Genomic DNA, 23,497 nt, shown 5'->3' on the forward strand with positions numbered 1-23,497 from the left:
GTGACCTCATGTAGATCAACCTTATTATTCATCACAGCCCTTGCTATTGGTTGTCTATCAAAACTTTGTGATTGCCCAAGCAACCTATTTTATTTTCAGTGGATCCCATAGGTAAGAGTGTACTATGACCTTCAGCGTCCCAAAGAGAAGGCTCTTAGTACCAAGGTTTTAGCTGATTTGGAGCCAGATCCTCCAGAAGAAGTTTCTGAAATATACAAATATATGTGGTCCTCTGAGATCAACAGCTTAAGTCCCACAGGTCACCAGAATTGGGCAACTTAGAACTGTCTCCTATGTGGCAAGCACAAAAATTGGAGTGCCAGATGAGTGTACAGGTTCCATTCCCAGAGATGCCAACAACCTGGATGAAACAGATGGAGAGCACAAAGAGGACATCTACCAGCACTGATTTCCCTGAAGTGTACCTTCATAGGACCTTAGATCTGTACTATACTAAAAACCTTTCCCTCAGGCCATGGGTCCAAAAGAAACAAATAGACCTTTTTAACAGAAAGACTGGGGGTATGTTTTAGTTTACTATCTGTGAAGTGCCCTTGGTATTTAGCCAAGAACTCTCTCTCCATTTGTTAGAGTTCCATGGCACCCTGGAATACAAGCTCCATTGGCCATAGAAACTAGCTCCTCAAAAGCCATCCTCTTGGCAACATCACACAAACTGGGGCACAAGGTTAAAAAAAAAAACACTGGGAAATTAGACCCATGTACAAGCTTTTCTCTGGGAGATACTGGCACTCTGGATTACTGCTGAGGGAGGGGAAAAATATAGAACTTCCCCTCTGATATCTAGAGAGGATTATATTGGACCATTAGACTGGTGTTCAATTTTAAGCCTGCACCCCAGTTCATAGCTATGAAGATAAGCTAATAAACCTCTTTCAGAGAATGTTTAGACATTTCTGTCTGTTTCCTGTTGCTATACCCTGGGGGTGGTAGCCAGCCAAGAATTATTTCTCTATTTGTCAGTTTCATTGGACCCAGGAATGAAATTCCCACTGGCTACCAGACCCAGACAATCAAGGGATGTGTTTTAGGTAGCAGCCATGGAAACTTGGGTACCAGATGTAAAAACCAGGGCAACAGAGGTTTGTAAAATTCTCTTCTGGAGATACTAGCACTCCAGAGAGTGGCAAAAGAAGAATTCAAAGATTGAATCCACCCTCTACAGTCTATGGAAAGAATTACAGCAGTTCTTAGATATGTGTTTGATTAGGAGCTTACTGCTAAGATTATAGCAACATAGATAAACTAATAGGCTTTTCATGAAGAAAGACTGGTATCCTGAGCCACCTGTCTCTTGCTGGATTCAGAGGTGATTGCCAGTTAAAAACCCTTTCTCAGATGGTTACAGTCCTGTGAAACTCATGTTCCTATGCCCTACTGGATACTAGTGCCAGGCCATCTAGACATGTCTCTTAGTGGCAGCTGCAAAAATTGTGGTGCTAGATGAGGTTGTAACCTTGTTTTTGAAAGACACTGATGAGTGCCTTCCCAGTAGAGGGAAGGCACAGTGATGACCTCTAAGGCCTTCTGTTTCCTGGGAGTGCTTCAGTAGACCCCCTATGTGTGTGCCAAATCAGAAGTGTAACAACTCAGGCCAAAGCTCTGAGATAAGCAGATAGGATTTTTTCACAGAACAATTGTAGGTGTGTTCCATTCCACTGTCTCCATAGTGCCCTGCTGGTAGTACCCAGCCAACAACCATCTTCCCAATTGTTTTATTCCTGTGGGATCCAGGAATACAAGCCCTGCTGGCCGCCATAGCCAGGAAGCCAAGTGGTGTATACACACACACACACACACACAGGTGCCTGCCCACATCTATCTCTGGAGATAGACTGCCCCTAGATATGCATTAAATTAGATGCTTGAAAAAAAAATTAGATGCTTAACATTTTGACTGACACTTTAAGATAAGTGGGAGTGGGGAAGGGGACCTTCTTTCATAGAAAGGATAGGCACTTTACAAAAACTACCTCTGTGCTGGGTCCTGAGGTGGATGGGTCCTCACATAAGCCCATTAAGAATTATTTCTCTGTTAGAGAGGAAGAGGGATTATGAGCCCCATTGGCTTTTCTTTTTTTCTTCCCAAATTTTTATTTAAATTCCAGTTATTTAACATACAGTGTAATATTTTTATTTTATTTATTTATTTATTTTTTTTTTATTAATTTTTATTGGTGTTCAATTTACCAACATACAGAAAAACACCCAGTGCTCATCCCGTCAAGTGTCCACCTCAGTGCCCGTCACCCATTCCCCTCCAACACCCGCCCTCCTCCCCCCTTCCACCACCCCTAGTTCGTTTCCCCGAGTTAGGAGTCTTTATGTTCTGTCAGTAATATTAATTTCAGGTGTAGGGTTTAGTGTTTCAACACTTAAATACAATACCCAGTGCTCATTATAGAAAGTGCCCTCATAATACCCATTAGCTATTTAACACACACACACACACCTCCCTTCTGGTAACCATCACTCTGTTCTCTTTAGCTAAGAGTCTATTTCTTGGTTTTCTTCCCCCTTTGTTCATTTGTTTTTTAAAACAGTATTTGTCTGTCTCTGACTGATTTCACTAAGCATAATATTCTCTAGCTCTATTCACATTATTCCAAATGGCAAGATTTTCATTCTTTTTTATGGATGAGCAATATTCCATTATATATATATATATATATATGTGCCCATTTTATATATATATATATATATATATATATATATATATATATATATATATCCCCCTCTTCTTTATCCATTCATCAGTTAGTGTATTTTTGAGCTGATTACATAATGTGGCTATTACAGATGATGTTGCTATAAACACTGGGGTGCTTGTATCCCTTTGAATCAGTATTTTTGGTAAATACTTGTAGTGCAATTGCTGAATCATAGGGTTCTATTTTTAACTTTTTGAGGAAACTCCATTCTGTGCTCGAGTTGGCTGCACCAGTTTGCATTCTTACCAACAGTGGAAGAGGGTTCCCCTTTCTCTGCATCCTTGACCACACCTATTATTTCCTGTATTGTTAATTTTTGCTATTCTGATAGGTGTGAGGTAATATCTCATTGTAGTTTTGATTGTTATTTCCCTGATGATAAGTAATGTTTAGCATCTTTTCAAATGTCTGTTAGTCATCTAGATGTTTTTGGAAAAATGTCTATTCATGTCTTCTGCACATATTTTAACTGGATTATTTGTTTTTTGGAGTTGACTTTTATAAGTCCTTTATATATTTTGGATACCCTTTATTGGATATGTCACTTGCAAATATCTGCTCTCATTATGCAGACTGCCTTTTAGTTTTGTTGATTGTTTACTTCACTGTGCAGAAACTTTATTTTCATGTAGGCCCAGTAGTTTATTTTTGCTTTTGTTTCCCTTGCCTCAGGAGACTTATCTAGTAAGAAGTTGTTATGACTTATGTCAAAGAGGTTATTGCTTGTGTTCTTCTCTAGAATTTTATTGGTTTCCTGTCTCACACTTCGGTCCTTCATCCATTTGAATTTAGTTTTGAGTAAGGTGTAACAAAGTGGTCCAGTTTCATGCTTTTGGATGTGGCTGTCCAGTTTTCTCAAAATCATTTGTTGAGGAGACTTTTATTTTTCCATTGGAAATTCTTCTTTACTTTGTCAAAGATGGGTTGACCATATAGTTGTGGGTGCATTTATGGGTTTTCTATTCTGTTTTATTGACCTATGTATCTATTTTTGTGCCAGTACCATACTGTCTTTTAAAAAATTTCAATGTTTTATTTAAATTCTAGAGTGTTAACATGTATGATAAAGTTGGCTTCAGAAAAAAACACTATGTAGTGATTCATCACTTTCATATAACACCCTTTGCTCATCACAGCAAATGATGTTCTTAATGCCCATAACCCATCTACCCCACTCTCTGCCCACCTCACTACACCAACTCTCAGTTTGCTCTTTATAGTTAAGTGTCTCTTATATTTTACTTCTCCCTCTTCCCCTATGTTCATCTATTTTGTTTCTTAAATTCCACGTATAAGTGAAACTGTCTTGATCACTTCAGCTATGCAACATAACTTTAGGTCCAGAGTTGTAAAGCCTCTAGCTTTGCTTTTCCTTTTCAACATTGCTTTGGCTATTTGGGGTGTGTTTTTGTACAAATTTTAGGATTGTTTGTTCCAGCTCTGTGAAAAATGCTGGTGGTATTTTGATAGGTATTGAATTAAATCTACAGATTACTTTGGGTAGTATAGATATTTTAAGAAGGTTTGCTTTTCTAATCCATGAGTCTGAAATGTTTTCTTTTTCCATTTCTTTGTGTCATCCTCAATTCTTTTCATCAATATTTCATAGTTTTCAGACTATACAGATCTTTTACCTCTTTGCTTAAGTTTATTCCTAGGTATCTTATTGTTTTGGTGCAATTGTAAATAGAATTGATTCCTTGATTTCTCTTCCTACTGCTTCATTGTTAGTGTATAGAAATGCAACAGATTACTGTGCATTGATTTTGTGTCCTGTGACTTTACTGAATTTGTGTATCAGTTCTAGCATGATTTTGGTGGAGTCTTTGGGTTTTTTATATAGAATATCATGCCACCTACAAATAGTGAATGTTGACTTCTTCCTTGCTGATTTGGATGCATTTTCTTTTTGTTGTCTGATTGCTGTGGCTAGGACTTCTAGTACTATGTTAAATAACAGTAATGAGAGTGGACATCCCTGTCTTGTTCCTGACTGTAGAGAAAAAGTTCTTCATTTTTCCTAATTGAGAATTATATTTTCTGTGGGGTTTTGGTATATGGCCTTTATCATATTGAATTCTGTTCATTCACTTTATCTTTACTTTGTTGAGGGTTTGTATCATGAATGGATATTGTACTTTGTCAAATACTTTTTCTGCATCTATTGAAAGGATCCTTTTTTTTAAGATTTTTATTTATTCATTCATGAGAGATACACAGAGAGAGGCAGAGACACAGGCAGAGGGAGAAGCAGGCTCCTCGCAGGAAACCCGATGTGGGACTCGATCCTGGGACTTCAGGATCATGTCCCAAGCCAAAAGCAGATGCTCAACCACTGAGCCACCCAGGCATCCCTATTGAAAGGATCTTATGGTACTTATCTTTTCTTTTATTAATGTGGTATATCTTGTTGATTGATTTGCAAATATTGAACCACCCTTGCACCCCAGGGACAAATGTCACTTGATTGTGACAAATAATTCTCTTAATGTACTGTTGGATTTCATTAGCTAGTATTTCATTCAGGAGTTTTGCATCCATGTTCATCAGGAATATATAGGTCTCTTTTTTTAATGGAGTCTGTCTGGTTTTGGTATCAGGTTAATGCTAGCATCACAGAATGAACTTGGAAGTTTTCTTCCAATCTATTCTTTCTTTCTTTCTTTCTTTCTTTCTTTCTTTCTTTCTTTCTTTCTTTCTTTCTTTCTCTTTCTTTCTTTCTTTCTCTTTCTTTCTTTCTTTCTTTCTTTCTTTTCTTTTTCTTCTTCTTCTCTTTCTTTCTTTCTTCCTTTCTTCTTTTTTGAAACAATTGGAAAATAAAAGTTATTAACTCTTCTTTAAATGTTTGGTAGAAAACCCTTGGGAAGGCTTCTGGCCTTGGGCTTTTGTTTGTTGGGAGATTTTGCTTACTGATTCAATTTCTTTGCCGGTTATTGGTCTGTTCAAATTTTCTATTTCTTCCTGTTTCAATTTTAATAATTACATGTTTCTAGAAATTTATACATTTCTTCCAGGTTGTCCAATTTGTTGGCATATAATTTTTCATAATATTTTCTTGTAATTGTATTTCTCTGGTGTTGGTCATGATCTCTCCTCTCTCATTTGTGATTTTATTTATTTGGGTCCTTTCACTTTTATTTTTGATAATTCTGGCTGGAGAATTTATCAATTTTATTATTTTTTCCAAAAAATCAGCTCCTGGTATCATTGATATGTTCTATTGGATTTTTTTTTTTTTTAGTTTCTATATCATTTATTTCTGCTCTAATCTTTATTATTTCTCTTCTTCTTCTGGCTTTAGGCTTTGTCTGCTGTTTTTTTCTAGCTCCTTTAGGTGTAAAGTTAGGTTGTTTATTCGAGATTTTTCTTGCTTCCTGAGGTAGGCTTTTATTACTAAATATTTCCCTCTCCAGACTACTTTTGCTACGTCCCAAATGTTTTGGATGGCCTTGTTTTCATTTTCATTTGTTTTAATGTGCTTTTTAAATTTCTTCTTTGATCTCCTGATTGATCTATACATTGTTTAGTAACATGTTGTTTAACCTCCATGTATTTGTGGTCTTTCCAAATTTTTTCTTGTGGTTGATTCCAAGTCCCCAGCCTGGCACTTTAGGGAGTGTCTCTGGTGTGTGCTGCATGCACTCTGCTGTTGTGTTTTGGATGTTCAATCTTTCAGGCCCATTGTCTGCAGAGGCTCTCCTTGCCTGCAGCGGGCAGTGTTTGGTCCTTGACTAGGGTGTGGCAAGTTTTAACTAGGTGTGCTCTGATCTGCTTTTTAAATGAGACCTGATACTACTTCCACTAGAACTAAAGCCTTTCATAACTCTCTGGTTGGGAGACATGGTGTGTGGGGGTGGTTTCTGGTGGTCTGGGGAAGGTGCCCACTGAGTAGGACTGAGGCAAATTTGGGAGGGCATTACCTGCAAAATTCAGGAATGTGGGACCTGGTACTAAGCAGGTTAGGCAGCCGTGTTGGTGCCAAGGTATTTACCACAGGTGGGTGGCTTTGTGTTTAAGCTAAGGAGCAGTAAAGGAAAATGGCACCAGCCAACTTTTTGGTCCTCAAAGAGAGGTCTCTATTACTTGCTTCTGCAAGGAAAGCTCTCCAAGAAAAGCCAGCAATCTTCCCTCTGTGTGCCCCAGGCATTCTTTAGGTCATCATTTACATGCTGTAAGCCTCTGGGTTGTTTGTCTGCCTTTTCTCCAGGAGCAGCACACTGGCCTCTGGACTCTATCCCAGCAAAGCCTGCTGATTTTTAAAATTCTAAGTTTTAGGGACATGATATAAGCAGGGGTTTGCACTGGTCTTCCTTGAGGGTGTCTTGCCATGCTGGGACTGAAGAAGGTTTAACCAAGAAGGGCAACCATGCCAGAGTACAGGGGTGTGGGGCTTGGAACAAGCAGGCTAGGCAGCCAGTGTCTGGGCTGAGATGCCCTTTACAAGTGGCTCTGCCCTTCTGTTGAGGGTAGGGGGAGGGAAATGGCAGCCACCAGCTCCTTTATCCTCAGAGTTGTCTCTATGAATGCTTCCACTGGCTTTTAAAGGTAGATGTTTTGGAGGCTTGTCCCTTATGTGCAGTTCTTAAAAGTTAGGGTGCCCAATATGTGTGAGAAGCTCCAGATCTGAGTTCCCTCCCAATTGTGGTTTACTGTGCCAGGTGTGGGCTTTACAGGGAGATTATGTTTCACTTACTACATTCTTCCATGTAGGGTTTTCCTTGCTTGTCTGATGTGTAGGAGTTGCTCAGCTACTTTTCTTTTTTGTTTGTTTGTTTGGTTGTTTGTTTTAATAGAGGTAATTGTTTTGCATGTACCTATAGATTCGGTGTGCCCATGTGAGGTTCTGAATTCAGGATCTTCCAATCTCACCATCTTAAACTGTCCATTCTATTCAATGTTCATGATGATATCATTGATAACTATGATTATTGCAGATAGGTTGCTGAATTCAGAACTCGGATACATGATTAAAATATTACCCAAGTTATCTATGTGACAGCAGGTCTTCTTGTACTTGAGAAAGTGGATATTTCATTGAGAAATAGCATAATAATAATTAAGGTAGCATTGTAATAATGACTAGTCTAAATATAATCTATAGCCAGAGTCTTGCAAAGTAATAAGAATGCAGAAATTGTTCCACTGTTCTTTTGTTAATATTAATAGAATGGATAAAAGAACGAATTCATTGATGTAAATATAATTGCTCACTGGGGCCTAAAAAATTTTAGAGATTTCATAGAAGTAAAATTATTTTCCCAGAAGTGAACTACTTTTGAGTAAAATTTGAGAATATGTCTACACCCATGACCAAAATATGATGGCATTATAGAAATATTTTATTGTGAATTGTATATTCAATAGGTAATTGTGTCTATTTTAGAAACTTGATTTTCCTATTCTGAAAGATGTAAAAGAAAACAAAAGCACTTATAGTGTTCTAATGACATCTGGCCTCAAGAAATGTATCAGAGTTCAAATTGCTAAGAATACATGGAAACATCTATCTTCAAACTTTGGGATCTACAATTTAAGATTTCCAAAACTCATTAAAATGTCAGATTTCAAAGCAATTTTCATGACTTCCAAAATCTCTGTACTCACTGAAAATCAGTTACTTAGTTCCTTATTTTTTTAATGAAGAAGAAGCAAAAGAAAAAAATATATAATTTGTTCTTTGAATATAAATGTGCTATCAAATTAGGCACTGTATGTCAAGAAGGCTGAAAAACTATTTTAGTTATAAGGAACATTAAGTTTTACTAGGAAGAACATAAGTTTTAGCTATACACCAGAGCAAACATTACCTATGTTTAGAAACATAACGCTCCCTCTTATACAAAATACCACTTGGTAAAGATTACATATTTCTTATACTTTCTGACTTTATCCACATATTATCCATTCATTGGAGAATGACTTCATGAAACATGCAACCATATATGCCTTCAAATTATATAAATTCACTTTCATTCAACTTATAGTACTGGCAGTAGAAATTATGAAAGCATGATTTTAAGGAGTTTACCATGACACAAAAAATTAAAATAAAATGTTAAAGTGAACATGATGCTATAAAACTACACACACACACACACACACCCCAGAATAATTAATTCCAGGAGTCATACTGTAAATATTTACAGTCCATATTATTAGTACATTGAACATGGATTGGAGGTGGAAACTCCACTTCACATAGAAACTCATGAATTATCTCCACATATACCAATACAGGAATACACCAGATAAACTCTCAAGGTCTTTTTCATTTCTCTGCCCATAATGACATGATATGTTTTTTTTATAGAATACTGAAGTATAACTGAAAAATAAACATTGTATATAATCGAAATATACAACTCGATGTTTCAATATGTGTATACATTGTGAAATAATATCTATATTCTCCATAATCTCTATATTTAAGATAATTATATCCATAATTTTTCATAGTTACTATTTTCTTGTTTGTTCTGTGATGATAACACATGATCTACTCACTTAGTAAATTAAAGTATACAATACTGTTAACTGTAGGGACTTTGCTATACACAGATGTCCAGAACATATTCATCTTTCATGGCTGTAAATTTGTACCCCTTGACTAATTGCTACCCACTTCCCTCTTGTCCCAGGACATATCATTGATTAGAGCTAGTTATATGGCCTCTCATAATTATGTGAGACCTGGAAATAAAGGAAGCAAATATTTAATATATATTACCACCTCTAAGAAGGTAGGCATATATAGAGAAAAATCTGAGAAGAAATGAAATATAGTGATTCATTCCACCTAGCCAGACTAAGATGCCTTTAAAAAAATAGTGTTTCTTAAAATTTAGTGTTCTTAAAATTTCCTAATAAGTTGTAAAAGAACAAAAAGTACATAATACATTTTATTTTTATGATTAAAAATAAGCATAACTGGGTTTCCAAAATTGCAAGCTTGCTCATATATCAGTGTCTGATCAAGTTTGGCTATTATAAGGAACCTAGAATGATTTGTAGGAAAAATAAAAGTAACATTATTTGAATTCAAGACTAAGTTTGTAAACAAACAGTGAAATTGCCTGAAATTGAGTTTGAAACATAGATGTTTAGTAACTAAATATTATTTACTGAAACAAATATATAGCACTTTTTCTATTCAAAACTATCTTCTCATAACTTCACACCTACCAAGTCATCTAATCCTCCAAAAAACTCTCTGAAATAGGTACAGTCTCACAGTACCTACATATGAGATAGAGAATAGTAAATTACCCAAGATTATATAGCTAGGAGCAAAATTAGGATTTGAAGTCAGGCACTAAGTTTCCAGAATCTATTAACCATTGTGCTGCTGAATCCTAGAGTTTGAGAAATGAATTTGCAAAAAATACCATCATATAGATGATAATTAATTTCTTTAAACAGCTTGACCAAAAAAAAAACAACAACAACAACAACAACAATAGTTAATATAAAGTGTAAATGAGATTGATAGTATACGTGGAGAAGATACTTACCTATAAACATGAGGAATGATGTTTTTTCTTAAGGATAGAATAAAAGAACAAATGAGAATAAGACAACATAAAAAAATATTAGGTAGAGACAAACGATATGAGTATGCTGAGAGTGAGAGTAGTAGAAGACTTATGGATTTAAGGAAAGGTCTTAAAAAGGAGCCATACAATGAAAAGCAAACAAATAAACTGATTAGAAAATGAGCAAAGAACTTAATAAATCTTTCTCCAAAGATTATATACATGTAATGATGATTTGCATCATTTTTTGAAGTATGAGCACCTCCACTAAATAGATAAGAATAGCGTTTGAAGAAATAAGAAAATCAGAAAGAATAAGTAACAGTGAATTTAAATTTAAGTCTCCTTTAATTTGAAACACTTTTGGTATATCATGCTACAGCAACTAAAAATAGACAAAAAGGCAAATATGGCAAATATGGGGTGAAATAATTATTAAAGGAGTGACATAAATTTCATGAACCTAAAATTGTTCTCTGCATGTTAGTCTAACATTTAATGTGACAATCTCATCTGATATTGACAAAAATTAAAAGTAATGACCCCAAGTAATGATATAGGCCTTTTAAGAACTAGTTAAACCACCAACTGCCAAAATGCAGCAAGAAAATATATTGTTATGGCAAGTCAATACCAACTTTTTTATGTGACCTAAAGTCTTCTAAAAATGTTTTATGATAAAGGATTTAAAGATTGGGCAATCTGAAACTTTGTGTGAAAAACAAATTGACTCATTGGTGGTATGTGCAACTCTCAATCCTGGAGTGGTAAGTTCAATCCCCAACTGGGTATGGAGCCTACATAAATTAAAAGAAAAAAAAAAAAAGAAAAATTGAGAGGGGTTATATTTTCACAGAGTTTCAAAAAACAAATCAAGAAATACTGTAGGTGTTTTCTCAATTTGTATAAAATTATCAAGTTATTTTATGTGCTTTTACTTATTTCTGTATTTGTTTATTTAATATATATATTTTCAGGTCCTCATATAATTTTAAAGATCATAGTCAATTGAATACTTATGTGAATCCCTCTCATATTTATTAAGCAGAATATAATACTGCAAAAAATAATGCTGCTAAAATATTTTCTAAAATTTAAAAAATTAACTATTTTTTAAAAATTTATGTATTTTAGAGAAAGAGAGCATGCACAAATGTGGGGGGCAGGGACAGAAAGAGAGGGAGAGAGAGAATCTCAAGCAGACTCCCTGCTGAGCACTGAGCCCAAAGTGAGGCTCCATGCAGAACTCAACCTGGGGCTTGATTTCACAACCCTGGGTTCATCACCTGAGCCAAAATCAAGTGTTGACACTTAACTGAGCAACCAGACACTCCAAGTTTTTTCTTTCTACATTTGTTTGTGTTCCTTCAAATTTATTTTTACATGCATTTATTCAGGACCATAAAGTGGTTTTAGAATATATTTATTTATATGTATGTATTTATATATCTAGGTTGGAAATAACATTAAAGGAAGTATTTATGTATTTAAATCATACCATGTTATAAGCAAGTAATGCTATAACATATTTCAAACTACCATAGAGTGTAATAGGATTGCAGTAATTTTCCTAAAAATAAATGAATAGCTTAATGACTTATTTTGAATTGAACTCCCATACGACCACGACTCCAGTCAAGAAATAGAATATTGCATTATTAGTTGAGACCAATCAATTTTTTCGTAAAAATAGATGCATTTCATAATACAATCTTTATGAGATTTGAGTTTAATTCCTCTTCTAAGGAATCTTTGAAACATTGTAGCTAACATATTTACATAAAAATGTATATACACTTCAAACAATATGCCTTCACAAGTCCTTGTTTTCTCTGTAGGAAGCCTGAAAACTTGATTTAAAGAATTTTTAAAAATGTCTTGCTTTTTCTAACAAAAAGGCTCCTGTGGTGAGAAATATATTCTTACCAGAATTACTATTTAGTGTTACATCAGAAGTACAAACCAGTGATGCCTCAGATCAGTTTTTAATTGTGATGAGAGATTATTCACTAACAGCCACTCAAGTGCAAATCTAATAGAAATGAATCCATCCTCCATCCCAAATAATGGCAACATTGTAGAAAAAAATAATGAAGAAGGAAATAAGAAATTTACACATAAATTACTGAACCCAGGAAATTCTGGAATTGATTCTAATGATTTGTCCTATGAGTACGTACGGAGGCAGATGAATGGCACAGTTTGTTGATTGTTCAATTAAAAAGACACTTCTAAGTTCAAATGTCAAGGAATTGTCATTGAGTTGTCCATGCTTTCTCATGTCACTTTTTCCTGTCATTTAGACTACTCTTTTTGCTTAGAAAGTAATTGTATCAATCCCATCTTCCCCTTTCCTTATGTTATACACAGTCTTTTTTTTTTTTTAATGGTTTTATTTATTGATTCGTGAGAGACACAGAGATAGAGAGGCAGAGACACAGGCACAGGGAGAAGCAGGCTCCATGCAGAAAGCCCAACGTGGGACTCGATCTGGGGTCTCCAGGATCACACCCTGGGCTAAAGGCAGTGCTAAACCGCTGAGGCACCGGGCCTGCCCCAATACACAATCTTTGGATAAATATGTGTCTTGTTGTGCAATTAAGTCCTTTTTATCTTTTTTTTTTTTTTTTTTTTTTAGTGTTTCCTATTTTCTGCTTTTACGTTAAACCTAACCACGTGTTTTTCATGGCTACCTATGATTGGTAGGCTGCTAGATTGCTCCTTTACTATTCAAATTGAGTATCTTTAATTTTATTTTTAACTCTCCTCCTTATACCTTATTAATATACCTTTTCATTCCAATGTATCCATTCTTTAATTTTGGTTTATATGGTTTTCATTGCATTCTAGATAGTGGGTATCATTTGGTCCTTCATGTTTAACCCCTGGCCATCTTTTACATTGTTAAAATATTCATATATGGCAGACTAGAAGAGGATTACAAAAATAAACTCAATAGAAAATAAAATGAGGGATCCCTGGGTGGCGCAGCGGTTTGGCGCCTGCCTTTGGCCCAGGGCGCGATCCTGGAGACCCGGGATCGAATCCCACGTCGGGCTCCCGGTGCATGGAGCCTGCTTCTCCCTCTGCCTGTGTCTCTGCCTCTCTCTCTCACTGTGTGCCTATCATAAATAAATAAAAATTAAAAAAAAAAAAAAAAGAAAATAAAATGAGTTTCTTTAGAAATATCCATTAAATGATTGACATAATATCCTTTTAATTGCCAAAAATAAGCATAATTGAGTCAAACATCAAACAAGTACAAACCACTATATCAGAATGAAAATATGCATTTTTGTTTTAATTAGAAAAGTCAACTTTGTGAATGAACAAGGGTTGAAAGTGGTACTTGTGCAACATGGTTATGAACAAATGATAATAAATATGTAGCATTTATTCTAATTTTCATCTCTGAAAATCTTATTCATATTCAATTCAGTTTCTCACTTGTGCTAAAACAAATCCTTATGAAAAGCAAAACTGGGGATCCCTGGGTGGTGCCGCGGTTTAGCACCGGCCTTTGGTCCCGGGCGCGATCCTGAAGACCTAGGATCGAATCCCACGTCGGGCTCCCGGTGCATGGAGCTTGCTTCTCCCTCTGCCTCTCTCTTTCTCTCTCTGTCTCTCTGTCTCTCTGTGACTATCATAAATAAATAAAAATTTAAAAAAAGAAAGAAAAGGAAAACTGATAAGTTACAGTGTAATTCCAAGGTATTAAAACTATTTCCAGATGTTTGGTTGACCACACTGGAGAACAGTACATATCATATAGTCTCTAATGAGCATTCAACAGTGACTATAGCCAGAATGTCTAGTCTTTAGTGAATAGGCATCCATGTTTCTGAGCCCATGTACTCCTATTCCTGCTATTGTTTAATGAATCTATTGCCAAGGATGGAATAATTAGGGAAAACAGTGGATTGTTGTCCACAGAATAGATCATCTGCTCTGCCTTATTTTTTTAGACTCTCTTCTGCTGAGATTCTTTTTATTAACCATTCACCTAGTAGTCAACAAATATTTGGGGAAAACATTTTTTTTTACCTTTTTCAGTCTAACCACATATGTTTTCCCACTAAATTTCCAATCATTTTTCTTTGAAGCCTCTCATCATCCAGTCATACAGTTAGCCACTGCCCATGAATAATTGTAGATCTGAATCTATGGATTAAGAGGAAAAACATCTGTGAAATAGATTTGTCTTCACCACTGTCTTTAAGGACTACAGTGGAGTAATACTGCAGTGCTGCAGCTGATCTTTTTGGTGATGTCACCATATCTGCAAAAGCATCAATAAACAAGGCTTAAATTATTTCATGCTTCATAATTTATTTATAATTAATTTCCATTGAAGCAATAGGTTCAGGTTGAGAAATAAAAAGCAAGATACCAGGAATAGCTGTCATTGGCATTAGGATCAGTTGTTCAAGTAACTTATTCATAATGTCAGGACCTGCTTAAACATGGGTCGCTCTGCTTGTCCAACTTCATGGCTTAGTACATCTAACAACACACAGTTCATGGTGGGCACCTAAAGTTGTATAGTCCCTTGGTGGTTAATTGTCATACATTCAATCCACTAATTTTCAATTACTACTTAAGAGCTGTTTCTCAAAAGTAGACTGGTCACTTGCAGAAGAGGAGAGAGCTTTGTTTCCAAATCCTAAAGACCTATAGAATTAATTGCAAACTACTAGAAAATGAAGCAGTGATTGTAGGAGCAGATATAGGTTCAGTAGATTTAGCTCTTGCAGACTGTTTAGTTTTCTTTTTTTAAAAAAGATTTTATTTATTTATTCATGAGAGAGAGAGAGAGAGAGAGAGGGGTGGAGACACAAGCAGAGGGAGAAAGTAGGCTCCATGTAGGGAGCCTGACATGGGACTCGATCCCGGGTCTCCAGGATCACACCCTAGGCCGAAGGTGGTGCTAAACTGCTGAGCCACCCGGGCTGCCCTGTTTAGTTTTCTATAGCCAATATAAAACTTATCACAAATATAGTGGGTTAAAACAACACAAATTTTTCTTTATCTTATAGTTTCTTTAAATAAAAAATCTGACATGAGTCTCACTAGACTAAAGTCATAGTAGCATCAGAACTGCGTTTATTTCTGAAAGCTTAAGGGGGAAATCTGCTTCTTTGCATTTCCCAGGTAATAGTAGCCAGGATTTTCTTTGACTTTAGTCCCTCTCCCATCTTCAGGGCCAGAAACAGTTGAGTCCTCTACCATTATATGTTTGGTTGCTTCTGCCATGATCATATCTCTCTGAAGGAGAGTTTCCAAGAGTTCCTGTGACTAAATTGGGCCCTGTTGGTTAATTCATAGCTACCCATCTCAAGATCTGTAATCTTCAATCACATCTATGAGGTTCCTGTTGCCATGTAAAGTAATATACGCACATTCTAGGGATTAGGGTGTGGACATTTTGGGGTAGGCCATTTTGTGCCTACCTTAATGAAGTTTATATAAAGGGTCACAATATTTGAGTAAATTTTTTCTTATGAGTCAGGATTTTATAGTTAGTGCTTTTGCTTTCACTTCGTCTCAACAAATGGAGGTAAGCAGTTGCAAGATTTTTCATAGGAAAAACTTATTTTTCCTTACTACTTCAGAGAAATATTCCTTTTAGAATATGTGCTTTGTTTTTATGATTCCTTTTTTTTTCCTGAATTCTCAGATCAAAAACAGATCTAGGGAAGCCCCATTGACTGTCCAGGTATCTCATTCCTACTGTTGCTAACATGGGATCTAGGTGTTGCACTTCAGGATGATTTTTAGCTAAGGAGAGAGATTTTCTCAGCTCTTTCAGAGAGCCACAGGCACAGCAACTTCTTCCTACTGCTTTAGGCCCCATCCCTTCCAGAAATGCTTCTGCTAATTTTACCTCCTTTTTCACTGATAATTAAGATTTTCATTCATACTGTGTGGCTTTGATTGATTTGCAGATCCAACATGCTGATTTATACCATCGCTACACCAAAACTCCATGCTTACTCTTAGATACTGCATTGGAACTACCAGAATTCTAGTATGGGGATTTGATTACAAAAGCATACCAAGAAATTTGTGAAATTTAATTTAGTTTTAGACATTAAAACTTATATTTGATCAATGACTATGTATGTGCTCATATGGAAAAATCTCTAACATGTATTAAAAAGTTTAGAAAGAGTAAGAACATGAAAAACCATATTTAAAGTATACTCATATTTAATTAGATACATACATATACACAAACACATATATGTGTACATATTGTAGGAAGGATCTAAAATATCTTATCACGATGCCTGGGTGGCTCAGTCGGTTGAGTGTCTGCATTCCACTCAGGTCATGATATTCGAGTCTGGGGGCCAGGTGCTGCATTGAGCTCCCTTGCTCAGTGGGGAGTCTGTATCTCCCTCATCCTCTGCCACACCATCTTGCTCCCGATTTCTCTCTTTCTCTCTCAAATATATAAATAAGATCTAAAATAAACAAAAATAAATCTGTTATCAGCAATATATTTAGGAGAAAGTTTTTTCTTTTTTTTTAAGAGAAAATTTCTAGGGGATAAAGAAGAATAGTTTTACTATTTTCCCCTTACTATCAGAGAGGTATAAGATAAAAAATAAAAATGATCTTTTGGTCATATGTATATATCATCTGTTTAAAAATAAAAAGTAAAAAGGAAACCCAATGTAGTTATTTCTGGGGGCATTTTAGACATGGATCAGAAAGAGTTTCTGTTGGTCATATTGCCTCTTTCACTTGGAGTATAGAGTTCACAGCATATGGAATAAAGTTCTGTTAAATCTCTCTGGTTATGAGTCTCATTGTGCATAAATTTCCCTACAAATGGAATTAATTCATTCAGCAACTGAGTTTCAAACTCTCTGCCTCAATTTGAATCAATGTAGGCAAGAAGCCCATAAACAGATTTTTTTTTTCATGATGTCCATGCAAGTATGTAAGTATGACAGCCATTAGTGGTAAACATTTGACAAAGTGAGAAAAGAAAGGGGAAGCGAGAGTATGTTTTATAAATACTCAGAAGTGTATTTGCAAAAGTTCCAACTATATGATTTTAGGGCTATGCCTATTTGAACAACATCTTAAAAAGCTGAACTCAAAGACAATACTTCCTATTAAAATAACTGAGCATAGATGTCCCATTTTGCTTTAACAACTTTTGCTATCTTGGCCCAGAAGAATCACACTTTAATTATTTATAGCAGCTGTTCTTTCCCCTTGTGTACATTTTCTCTCACACACACAAAATACATAACAAGAAGAAAATAATAAAATCACACAAAATAACCCCCTTGGTATAGCTTAAAAAGTGACAATACCTGCACTTAAAAATAGCCATATCAGCAAGGGTCTAGAACAGTTATTTTTTAGATTATATCCCAAGACCATATTATTTTTTGTTCAAATTATTCCAGGTTTGGCCATTGGCAACTCTTTCATGTTGACTATTTTTTTTCCTATGTTTGCTTTTCTTCCTCCTCTCCTCCTCTTCCTCCTTCTTCCTCTTCCTTTTCTTTTTTTAGAAGGATTTTTTATTCAAGGACTCCTTTTTAAGACTCTTTCAGCATACAATTAGAAATTATATTAATTTATTTATACTAATTTGCTTACATACACTGATAAATGTTCTTGTATCTAACCATGTGTATAACATGCATCTGTGTAGGGGTGCACATGTGTATATATATTTAGTAATCCTCAATCTAATCTCACCACAGCAATAATTCATGAAACTTTCTCTTCTCCTACCCTTTGCTTCTTTGCAGCTTCTTTCTCTGGCAGTGAGAAGCCTAGCCATTACTACCTCTATAATACATGTGAAATAATTTTAGAATTGTATGCCTATATCCCTGTAAGACACAAATTTTCCTAACTACAGAATAGCATATGTGTCCATTTTTTTTTTCCTTTGGTTTTACAAATCTACTCAAAACTCTGTTTTCCCTAGTCTTAGCACATTTTGCCCTCTTCTCTTCACTCACGAATTTGTTGTTCGTTTCATCTGTCATAATGTGTGTCCCATCCTGGCATTCCCTAATGCCCTGGTTATAATTTTTAAATTTGCATAAAAAGTTTAATATTTTTTGTGTACAGTTTTATGGGTTTTGACGCATAGTGCATATAAGCATGCATCCACCACCACAGTCATAGATGCATCCTTCTAAAAATTTTATCTTGTGCAAGAATGTAGACACATGATGACACCTATCTTAAAGAGAGGCTGATAAATGTTGTCTGATTAAATGCCTAGGTAGAAGGACAGAAAGGCAAGAAAGAATGTTATTAGACAGTAGTTGGCCCTACTAGAGATACTTAATTTCTACAATATAATGTGTTTTATCTCTTTCATCTCTTCCTTTCCTTTTTAGTTTTTATTATTTTTCTTTTATTATATTTTTAAGATTATTTATTTATTTATTTTTAAAATATTTTAGTTATTTATTCATGAGAGACACAGAAGGAGAGAGAGAGGCAGAGACACAGGCAGAGGGAGAAGCAGGCTCCATGCAGGGAGCAGGACGTGGGACTCAATCCCGGGTCTCTAGGATCAGGCCCTGGGCTGAAGGCAGCGTTAAACTGCTGAGCCTCCCAGCCTGCCCGATTTTTTATTTATTTATTCATGGGAGACACAGAGAGAGAGAGAGAGAGAGAGAGACAGAGACAGAGACAGAGACAGAGACATAGGCAAAGGCAGAAGCAGGCTCCCTGCGGAGAGTCCAATGCAGGACTCAGTCCTAGGACCCCAGGATCATGACCTGAGCCTAAGGCAGACGCTCAACCACTGAGCCACCCAGGCATTTTATCTTCTTCCTTTCCTTTTTAGATAATTGTAAAAGATAAGAACTCACTGAAACTGAAATTATTTAACAGACTTATATTTTGGACCTTTAAAGCAAATACAAACAAAAAATGAATAGATATATGACAAAATAAATGATAAATACAGTCATATTAAAGGATACACATACACCCTGGTTAGAATAAAATAACGTGAGATGGAGGGCAAATCAGTCACTTAGACACCAGAAAAGATTAGTCTTGCAAATTTAATATCAATTTTACTAGTCTAAATAACGTGAAGGAGAAATATATGTATTCACATTATACACACACACATATAATATTTACACATATATACATGTATATATATGCATGTTTGTATATATACATAGATATGCATATATGGGAATTTGGCTCTTGTATTATATGTATAATATTATATATATACTATTCTGTAGTTAGGAAAATCATATATAACATTCTATATCTAACACATACAGGCGGTGGCAGCCGGAGGGAGGCACGATGAGCGGCGCGGCGCGGGCCGACAGCGGGCCAACAGCGGGCCCGGGGCACTCCTGGGCGCGGCCACCGCGGGCGCTGCGGGCTCCACTCGCCCGAGGCCGAGGTCCGCGGCCAGGTGCTGGTGCCGCTGCCCATGCACGGAGTGGCTGATCATCTGGGCTGTGATCCTCAAACACGGTTCTTTGTCCCTCCTGATATCAGTGGATTGCCCTGCTGCAGGGGGAAATTGCACGTTTAAAGAGAAAAATCACGGGCTGCTTTCCACAATGCAGTTGCCCTAGTCATCTACCAGGATAAACCCAAAGAGGAGCCCTTGACTCATCCAGGTTATGTCATGGACTCTCAAGGATTATCTCTTCCAGGGGGATGCTTCTTATCTGTCAGGAGAAATGTGAAGCCAACTCAGTACTATTTCTTCATTTCTCATTTTCTCATGGGAGCATTTGAGGATATTTCTAATGTCACTGCTTTAATGACAATAGTAGTAATTTATTGAGCACTTACTATATATATTATATATATAGATAGATAGATAGATATGTATATCTATATATCTATATCTATATCTATATCTATATCTATATCTATATCTATCTATATCTATATCTATATCTATACACCAGGCATGGGACTATGAAGTTTTTAGGGGAGGTTGTTTTTGAATAAACTTTATTCTTTAGAGCAGTTTTATGTTCCCAGCAAAACGGTGTGGAAAGTACCTGCAGAGCTTCCCCCACTACCCACATCCCCCTCCAGAGCAGTAGTTCCTTACAGTTGGTGAAACTGCAGTGACTTATTATAATCACCCACTGGCCATAGTTTAATTTGGGGGTCAGTACTGCTGTTGTACGTTCTGCGGGTTTGGACAGATATGACATGTACTCACAGTGATAGTATCACACAGAGTATTTCACTGCCCTAAAGATCGTCTGTGCCCTGTCTATTCATCTCTTTCTCCACCAACCACTGATTGATTGATTGGTTTACACTATTTCCATAGTTTTACACTATTTTCCATAGTTTTGCCTTTTCCAGAATGTCCTGTAGTTGGAATCATACAGTGTCCAGCCTTTGCAGACTGGCTTCTTTCACTTAGTAAACATACATTTAGGTTTCCTCCATGTCTATTCATAGCTTGATAGTACATTTATTTTTACCACAGTGTACCTGTTCACCTAATGAAGGACATCCTGGTTACTTCCAGGTTTTGTCAATTATGAATTAAGCTGCTGTAAACATTTGTGTACAGGGTTTTGTATGGATGTAAGTTTTCAGATCCTTTAGGTAGATATCAAAGAGCATGATGGCTGAGTTGTATGATAAAAGCATGTTTTGTTTTATAAACTGCTGAACTGTCCTCCTCAGTGGCTATACCATTTTGCACATCCACCAACAATAAAGGAGAGTTTGTCACTGGAAAAAAAAAAAAAGATACTGGTTTTTTTTTTGTTTTTTTTTTGTTTTTTTTGGCAAAGCAAACTTTATTATGGCCCTGAGTTTGGAGCTCCAGGTCCCCCTGAACACTTGAGAATTGGGGCAAGGGCCTCTCATGTTGGCCTCAGCAACTCCATCCCATTCAGACTGAGGTGGAGAGAGGCTCGGTGGGGGAGACCTGGGGTCACAGCACACATGGGGGAGGAAGGCCACCCTGCCTGCTGAGCTGTCATCTGTCAGCTGTGAGGTATTCTGGTGAGTCCCTACTTCAGAGCTTTACTCCTTAACAGATTTTATTGGCATAGCTCTGTGATGGTCATCTAGTTTTTTGAAAATGTGCTTATCCAGAAAGGTTCAAGTCCATGCAGCTGTGGCAGAGTTATAGTTCTGTGGTTTCATGTTAGTTACCTTATAGTTACTCTGTAATTAGTGCCACATAATGTATGTTACCAAAAAATAAGTCTACCCCAGACTAGATGTAGTACTTTTTGTATAATTGGATTTCCTAATACTGATATTTGTTATCCCTGCAGAAAGTGTATTGTTTTTTTTAAAAAAAGAAAGTGTATTTTAAAATAAAGTCAGTTGGAAAATTAAAAAAAAACACATTTTTTTTTAACTATGACGGAACACGTGTATTTATTTTTTTGCTTCAACTAAAAGATCAAAAAAACAAAGTAAAGAAATGGCAAAAATACAGCTATAAAGACAGAGAAGATAATGGGAAAGAGTAATAAACAATTTGAAAGATAGAGAATGATGAACTATTTCCTTAGAGAATTTAGTCCTTGGGAAGGGGAATAGCAAGAAGAAAGTAGCCCTTGGGGGTGCTGAGTTGTAGCACTGGGGCCCTATGAAGAAGGAGGTGATCCATAAGTCTGGAAATAATAGGGTGTTGAAAATCAAGGGAATCCCTGAGGGGCTCAGTGTTTTAGCACCATCTTTGGCTCAGGGCGCAATCCTGGAGACCCAGGATTGAGTCCCACATCAGGCTCCCCATATCGAGCCTGCTTCTCCCTCTGCCTCTCTCTCTCTCTCTCTCTCTCTCTCTGTGTCTCTCATGAATAAATAAATAAAATCTGACAGGCAGCAAAAAGGCAGTGAGATTCTTGAACTTCAGTGGCATGGTACTTCATCCTTGGACACTGCCTTCTTGTTACAGTATTTCAATGACACTCAGAAAAGTGTTCAGAAGGCCACACATCACCCCACAGGTCTGGAGGGGTTCATAGAAAAGGATTCTTCTCTTTTGTGGAGGGCCCGGCAAGCAGGCAGTATCGTATCTGGGATCCCTAGCTCCTCCAGGGACCATGATGGGCCTAAAAGTAACCAGTGTTCTGTCCACTCTTTCCAAGTCAGCTTCCATCAGTTGGGCTGGGATCTTTGGATTATTGCTCCTCATCTATATACCCCAAACTACTGTAAAGGAGCCTGCCCTTGGGTACTACACTATGGTCTCAATTCCCCCAATCATGCCATCATCGAGAACCTTGTCATGAGCTGGTAGACTAGAGTGTCCCCCAGCCATCCTGTGTTCCTTATAAGTATGTTCCCATGAGCATCCTTTTGGTTGAGGCAAATGGGAGCATCTTGTACAAGGAGTATGAGGATATGATTGCCCAGTCTTGCACATTCAGGTGATAGCAAAGGTAAAGCTAGCTCAGGTGTTCTGAGAAATTGGAAGAGTTTAACATAACAAATATCAGTGTTAAAGCTGCAAAATGAAACAAAACAAAACAAAACAAAACAAACAAAAAAACAAGTGGGATTCCAAGCACTGTAATGGCGTTGACTGGCGTCAGAAGCTGGACTCTCAGCGAGGGGCCGACATTGCCACCAATTGAAAAACAACAGCTACAAGTTGCCCCGATGGACCTTCTGTGCTCTGCTGGTCGGATCTAGCATCTCAAGCTTGGTTATGTGTCCTGGTACCACGTGAAAGATTCCTCATGCCACGTCATCCTGGGCACCCAGCCGTTCAAGCCCAGGGAGTTTGTCAGCCAGATCAACCTGAGCATGGAGAAGCCTGGGGCATCCTGCGCTGCGTCATTGACAGCTGCATGAAACTCGAGGAGGGCATGTACCTCATCCTCAAGGACCCCAACAAGCAGGTCATCCGCATCTACAGCCTGCCTTCAGCTCCCATGAGGATGACGAGGATGAAGAGGAGGAAGAGGAAGAGGAGGAAGAGGAAGAAACTTAAACCAGATGGTGACCTGGAGCTGGAGTTTGTGATTCCACTGAGCTTAGAAGGCTTTGGATGCTTAGTGGAATGCTTGTCTGATTATTGCTGAGGTTTGAAGGTTTAGTCTCAAAACCTTTTAGTCTCAAAAATATTTTTTTAATCTATGATATATATATATATATATATATATATATATATATATATATATATATGCCAAATTTTCAATCCAGGGGGATTTCTCTGGAATGATAGCATTATTAATAGAAAGATGAAAAATAACAGGAAAAATAGCTTCA

The 23,497-nt window shown here is 36.7% G+C and overlaps 1 protein-coding gene across 1 annotated transcript; it reads left to right on the forward strand.

The window, feature by feature from the left end:
- The first annotated feature begins 19,582 nt into the window (after positions 1-19,582).
- Positions 19,583-22,657, forward strand: BMP15 (bone morphogenetic protein 15). The gene is given in 4 exon segments (XM_072738116.1): positions 19,583-19,703; positions 20,263-20,359; positions 22,103-22,509; positions 22,512-22,657. Coding segments are annotated over 4 exon segments (771 nt in total).
- The last annotated feature ends 840 nt before the right edge of the window (positions 22,658-23,497 follow it).

The sequence above is a fragment of the Vulpes vulpes genome, chromosome 15 (assembly GCF_048418805.1).
Source record: "Vulpes vulpes isolate BD-2025 chromosome 15, VulVul3, whole genome shotgun sequence".
NCBI lineage: Eukaryota > Metazoa > Chordata > Mammalia > Carnivora > Canidae > Vulpes > Vulpes vulpes.